This window comes from Poecilia reticulata, unplaced genomic scaffold (assembly GCF_000633615.1).
Source record: "Poecilia reticulata strain Guanapo unplaced genomic scaffold, Guppy_female_1.0+MT scaffold_131, whole genome shotgun sequence".
In the NCBI taxonomy this organism is placed as follows: Eukaryota; Metazoa; Chordata; class Actinopteri; order Cyprinodontiformes; family Poeciliidae; genus Poecilia; species Poecilia reticulata.
The window spans coordinates 2,744-8,412 of NW_007615014.1; the positions used below are offsets into that span (position 1 = coordinate 2,744).

At 42.4% G+C, this 5,669-nt stretch overlaps 2 protein-coding genes across 2 annotated transcripts in view; both read right to left on the minus strand.

The window, feature by feature from the left end:
- Window positions 1–1,757: 1,757 nt before the first annotated feature.
- LOC103459837 (forkhead box protein I2-B-like) lies at window positions 1,758–3,149 on the minus strand. Its single transcript, XM_008401749.1, has 2 exons — window positions 2,715–3,149; window positions 1,758–2,637 (listed from the first exon to the last, which is right to left on the minus strand). Exons 1-2 carry the CDS (start codon window positions 3,052–3,054, stop codon window positions 2,240–2,242), a joined length of 738 nt encoding a protein of 245 aa, XP_008399971.1. The 5' UTR covers window positions 3,055–3,149; the 3' UTR covers window positions 1,758–2,239.
- A 1,150-nt stretch (window positions 3,150–4,299) lies between these two features.
- The window catches only part of LOC103459917 (lymphocyte cytosolic protein 2-like), a 14,119-nt gene continuing 12,749 nt past the window's right edge, over window positions 4,300–5,669 (minus strand). Inside the window, exon 17 of the mRNA XM_008401856.2 lies at window positions 4,300–4,350. Coding sequence (XP_008400078.1) covers window positions 4,300–4,350 — 51 coding nt within the window. The remainder of the gene's footprint in view (window positions 4,351–5,669) is intronic.

Below are 5,669 nucleotides of genomic sequence, written 5' to 3' on the forward strand. Positions count from 1 at the left end.
AAACAACCTGAACAGGTGATCAACTCTAAACCACTCGCACCTTTTTACTCTCTGTCTCTCTCTGTGTCATTTAAGCGCACCCGTTGCTATGGCAACCTCCTGCGCTCCACAAGCCGACCGGAGATTACGTTAAAAACATAACAACCAGTCCGTTACGATATTAGGTTTGCAGGCTTGATATTTATTTTTGCGATTATTAATAAGCCTCTCATGAACACAGCGGTGGTTGATTAGTTCATTTTAAACTCCTGCTCTGTTAGTTATTTTGATAGTGGAACCGAAACGCACAGAATTGCGCAACACCTTGTTGAAACAATAATCACTGAGATTATTATTGTTATTGTGTCATTAATGTTAACACGTTATGTTGATTTTTTGTTGTTCTTTAATAAAATTACGAATGTTTTGATAAGGAGCCAGAGGACGTGCTGGTCTCAGCGAACTGGCGGCGTTCAGTTTGTCTCCTAATGCCGAGATCGACTCAAAACCTTCCGCGATCGACATATTGCACCCCTGCTCTAGCAAAGAACAGTTCAGAAACAAAATGAAATGAAAGAAAAAGGCTATTTATTAACTGATTAAGTCGTGTTTTAGATTTTTCTTGAAAAATTAACCAGTCACGGCTGATTAGTGGGTGAACTCACGGCTGCACGGTGAATCCATTGATTTTTTACAGCAGACAGTCGCTCCTCAAAGAAACAACTCWGATTGAAAGAAAAATCCTCCCTGATCTACAGGAACACTCCGGAACCAGAAAGGAACATGTTTGTGTTTTTGACGGTGATCCGGGTAAGAAACGTAGTCGTCAACCAGAACATGAACTGGACCTTTCATTCAGGTACAACTCATAACCTGTATACAAACCTATTCAATACATTGGAAAATTATTGACGAGCCCATTTTTTCCAGAAACTTTAAAGTATTATATAGATTACATACAAATGGATGTTTGAAAGCCTTTATTTCTGTTAATTATGATGAAAACCTGACATTTAAATTAGAACATCACATAAGACTAATAAAAGAAAGTTTTAATACTGAAGTGTAGACTTTATGAAAAGTGTGTTTAATACCTGCTCAAAGGTTATTGTTTTAAAAGGATACATTTAATTTGACAAGAAGATTCATTGGGACTATTATTATAATCTAATTTATTTATACTATGGGGTCCTGCTTCTAAAATACCAGCTAAATAGGCCGATGTAAGGAAGCCAGTTAGCTGGCTGGCACMGAGCTAAATATGTAGCTTGCTAACTATGTATTTCTTTTATAAACTAAATATGTAGCTTGAATCTAAATATTTAATTAGTATACTGCTCATTTAGTTTGAAAAAAAAACGTTTAGTTTGTTAAGCAGATACTTAGGTCAGAACTTTAGAACTAAGCTAGCTAAATATTTAGCTCCTCGCTAGCTAGATAGCTAGCTCCGTGCTAGTTTGTTAAGCAGATACTTAGGTCAGAACTTTAGAACTAAGCTAGCTAAATATTTAGCTCCTCGCTAGCTAGATAGCTAGCTCCGTGCTAGTTTGTTAAGCAGATACTTAGGTCAGAACTTTAGAACTAAGCTAGCTAAATATTTAGCTCCTCGCTAGCTAGATAGCTAGCTCCGTGCTAGCTGGTTGATTAGCTCTGAATATTTTTATTTTGTATATTCAGCTTGAAGCTTGCTAACTATATATTCGGTTTACAAACTAATATTCAGTTTGAAGCTAAACATGTTGCTTGCTAATAAAATATTTATTTTGAAACTAAGATTTATAAAGGAATTAACAACATGGTGAAATTATGACTTTAACAGGCTAAATAACTCAATTTGTTTTGCTGTTAATTTCTGTGAACCTTTATAATCGACTCCCATTTAAAAAAAGTCTTTTAATTTATTATCACCAGATAATTCCTGAAGAATAACAATCATTTTCAGATGTTTTATTGTGTTAGAAACTTTATTTAATCAAAACAAAGTAATTCAGCACTAATATGGACACTTTTAACAAAACCAGTGACAGCAGAACCACAGACAGACACAACAGTTTTTAGGAAAACCAATATATTTACAGTAATAGTTACAGTTTAGGACTTTTGAAACAATTAAAGTTGGACTGTAGACTTGTTTTTAATGGATATATTAATGAATATCTGATTTTAAAAAACAATCACATTTTTTTTCTTTGTTTTTTTTCTTCGTTCTAAAGTTTGTCACCTTATTATTTAACTGGATAAATATAAAAGTGGAGTTTTTTCACTGGTGGAGCAGAAAGTCGAGCAGCAGAGCATCACTGAAGAACTCGGAGAAACCCAGATCAGAACCGGTATCCGGATCAGAACCGGAACCGGGCTCCATGCAGGCCTGATGGTCGGCCAGGCAGGAGAGKGGGGGGGGRGKSCACTGGGTCGGGGGGAAGAGAGGAAGAGGAGAAAGAGGAGGAGTGGMGTCTGGAACCAGAAAGTTCAGCGATGAAGCGGAGGAGCCGGAGTGAGGAAGAGCAGAGTTGCAGCAGTGCATGCTGGGACATTTGGAGCTGGGCTCTGATGATGATGACGGCTTCCTGTCAGACTTCCTCTTCCTCTTGCGGCGGAAGCTGCCGTTGTCGAACCTCTTCCCGCAGTCTGGGTCCAGAGTCCAGTAGCTTCCCTTACCTGAGGAGGAAGAGGAGGAGGAAGGTTACAGGAAGTGACGTCACATCTTACAGGAAGTAATGAAAGCGGGTGCARACCTGGGTCGCCGTCGCCACGGGCGACTTTCCTGAAGCAGTCGTTGAGCGATAGGTTGTGGCGGATGGAGTTCTGCCAGCCAGCCYGGTTCCGGTCGTAGAAAGGGAACCGGGTCGACACGAAGCTGTAGATCTGGCTCAGCGTCAGCCTCTGATTGGGCGAGCTCTGGATCGCCATGGCGATGAGGGCTGAGTATGAGTATGGGGGCCGCACCGGGCCCAGCAGATCCGAGGAGCAGAACCAGGACCAGAGCGGAGCGGTGCCGTGGACCGGGTTCGGAACCGGCCAGGGAAACGGAGCGGCACTGGAGTAAAGGCTGCAGGCGGACCTGTCCAGTTCCATGCTGTCTGAACACCTGCTGCTCACCTGGGCCTCTTATAGCCACAAGCCCCGCCCCAAGCCCAGCCCCAAGCTCCGCCCACTGTCCACTGATTGGTTGTTGGGTGCAGGGTGGGGCGGGGCTTGATTTGAATAAGAACAGGCAGAATATCTGCCCCGGGGGCAACAGGGTGAGACGTTAGGACCTGCGTCAACCAGGGGGAGATTCTACTACCAGAACTTTTCCTGGTTCTGATCCCGTCCTGACTCTGATCCAGTCCAGGTTCTGATCCAGTTCAGGTCCTACATAAAGTTTTACTCACTTCCTGAGAAGCTGAGAAAAAAATGTTATCCCTGAAATCAGAACCAAGTTCTTCTGAAGTAAATAGAACCAGCTGGGTCAGAACCAGGACTTGTTTGTACCAGTTTCTTTCAAAGTATTTATCTGTTTGTTTATTAATCAGTTTATCAATTCATTTATCGGTTCATTACGGTTGAATTGGTTCACYCCTCCAGGTGTTTTCGTTCCCAGGTTTCCAGTTGTTGACGTTTCCAGGAATAAACGTTGAAACCGGATCGGACCCGGAGACTTCCTAAAGACATTTTAATCTGCAGCCGTCAGACAGAACCTCYGGGATCGGATTAGAACCAGAACCAGACGGTGACTCAGCAGGTTTTCTGTTTGCAGCAGAAACTGGGATCATATCAGGTTTTACYGGTTTCTCGGTGCCATCTTTAAAAACATGGTGGCTCAGTTCAGATGTTTAATGAGGTCAAAGGTCAGCCGAATGACTCCTGCAGACTGAGGTCACTGTGGAACATACTGACCGCTCAGAGTTACTCCACACAACCCACTGAGCTCACAGCATTGAAAACAGAAAACAAGCGATACAACTCTAGTAAATTAATCTGTTTGATAAACTAAATGTAACAAATTAACTGAATCTTTAAAAGTTGGAGCTCCATTCTGTTTTTGGTTTCTGATTATGTTAWCTTTTCTTCTTCTTCTTTTGTTTATCTGGTGTGTAAAGCTGGTCGAACATCCAGGATGAAACCCTGAGGAACTCCACATCCAGACGAACTGCTGGATTTCTTTTCAAAGATTTCAGGTTAAAACACACACAGTTCTCAGCTGATAAATGAGCTGCCAGTCTGTCAGCAGCGAGCGCTCAGAGTGGATTTTCAGATTATCCCTGACACACAAACACACACACAGATCATTAATTCATCTCCATCAGTCAGGCTGCAGCTAACGGATTCGTTATCTCATCACTTCCTGATCCGTTCAGGCTGCTGGCGGTTGGAGGTGAGCGCAGTAATCTGCGGAGGGAACAGTCAAAACATCAGCAACCGACCACTTGGTGTCGGGGGTTAGGGGGGGGATGAGGGGGTGTTACCATGGGAACCGGTAACTGAACACCTTCAACTGTCTTCAGATGTAAAATCTACAACCAGCAAAGGAAGCTAATAAACTGAATGCYTTTACAGTGAAACTAAACCTCAAACTAAATGTTTTTTTTCCAAATAAACTCTATAAACTGATACTAAACATTTCTAGCTTCATGTTTCTGAGCTAATTTTGATATTTGTGTGTAAATTTGTTTAATGGGGCTAAAACCGTCTCATTGCTGCCCTCTTCAGGTCGAACGGTGGTACTGCAGTTTCCCTGTTTGTTACATCACATCCTGTCCAGATTTTAAACCAGTGGTGGCCAAAGTCAGTCCTGGACGACTCCATGTTTCAGTTCTCTTCCTGGATCCAATGATGGCTCGTTAGAAGGCCTAAGAAGAACATTGACATGCTGAAAAGGTTGTTACTACCCCCTGGGAGAGARCTAGAACATGAAGGATGCCGAACCTCCAGGAACCACTTTGTGCATCACAGTCAGAGGCACGCCCCCTGGTGGYGAGTCAATAGCTGGAATAGCGAGTGTGGGCAGCATAGATCGTCAGTGTTTCTCACAGCAGCTCAGGAGTTGCAATAAAAGTCTCCAAAATAGAAGAACTTTACCAACAGGGTATTTACTGGAAGTTAATGCTAATGCGCTATACAACACAGCATGCAGTGGAAGTTAATGCTAAATTGCTATACCAACACAGTATTTAGCAGAAGCTAATGCTAAATTGCTATCCCTAGTTTGAGTCCAGTCCTTGAACCTGACCACATGATGCTCAGAGTTCTGGAAACTGCCTGACTGAAATAAAACTCCAGAACCTTTCTGATGTTTCTAGATGTTTTAATGAGATCAGCTGATGGCAAACCAACACATTTACAGTAAAAGAAGAAAAAGAACAAGAAGAAGAAGAAGAGGAGGTGCACAGAAGTTCTGCTTTATAGTTTGTTTGTGGGTCCAAATGGAACAGAACCAACATAAGCTCTAGTATTTCTGAAGAATATTCTTAAAGGTTTAAAAGTTGAAACTGAAAAGAGAAAAAAKAAAACAAAGCAACACGTGCAAAGATGGAGGACTTTCTGTTCATCATGCTCATCAGACCTTTGAACTGAACATTCATCTGAACCGGGTCCAACTGGAGCCCGCTTCGGTCTGGTTCAGTCTGTCAGGACTCCAAATAGTAACCGGCCGGGTCCGACAACAGACACTGGTTCTGGTGGCTGGAGCTCCGGTTTTTAGCATCAAT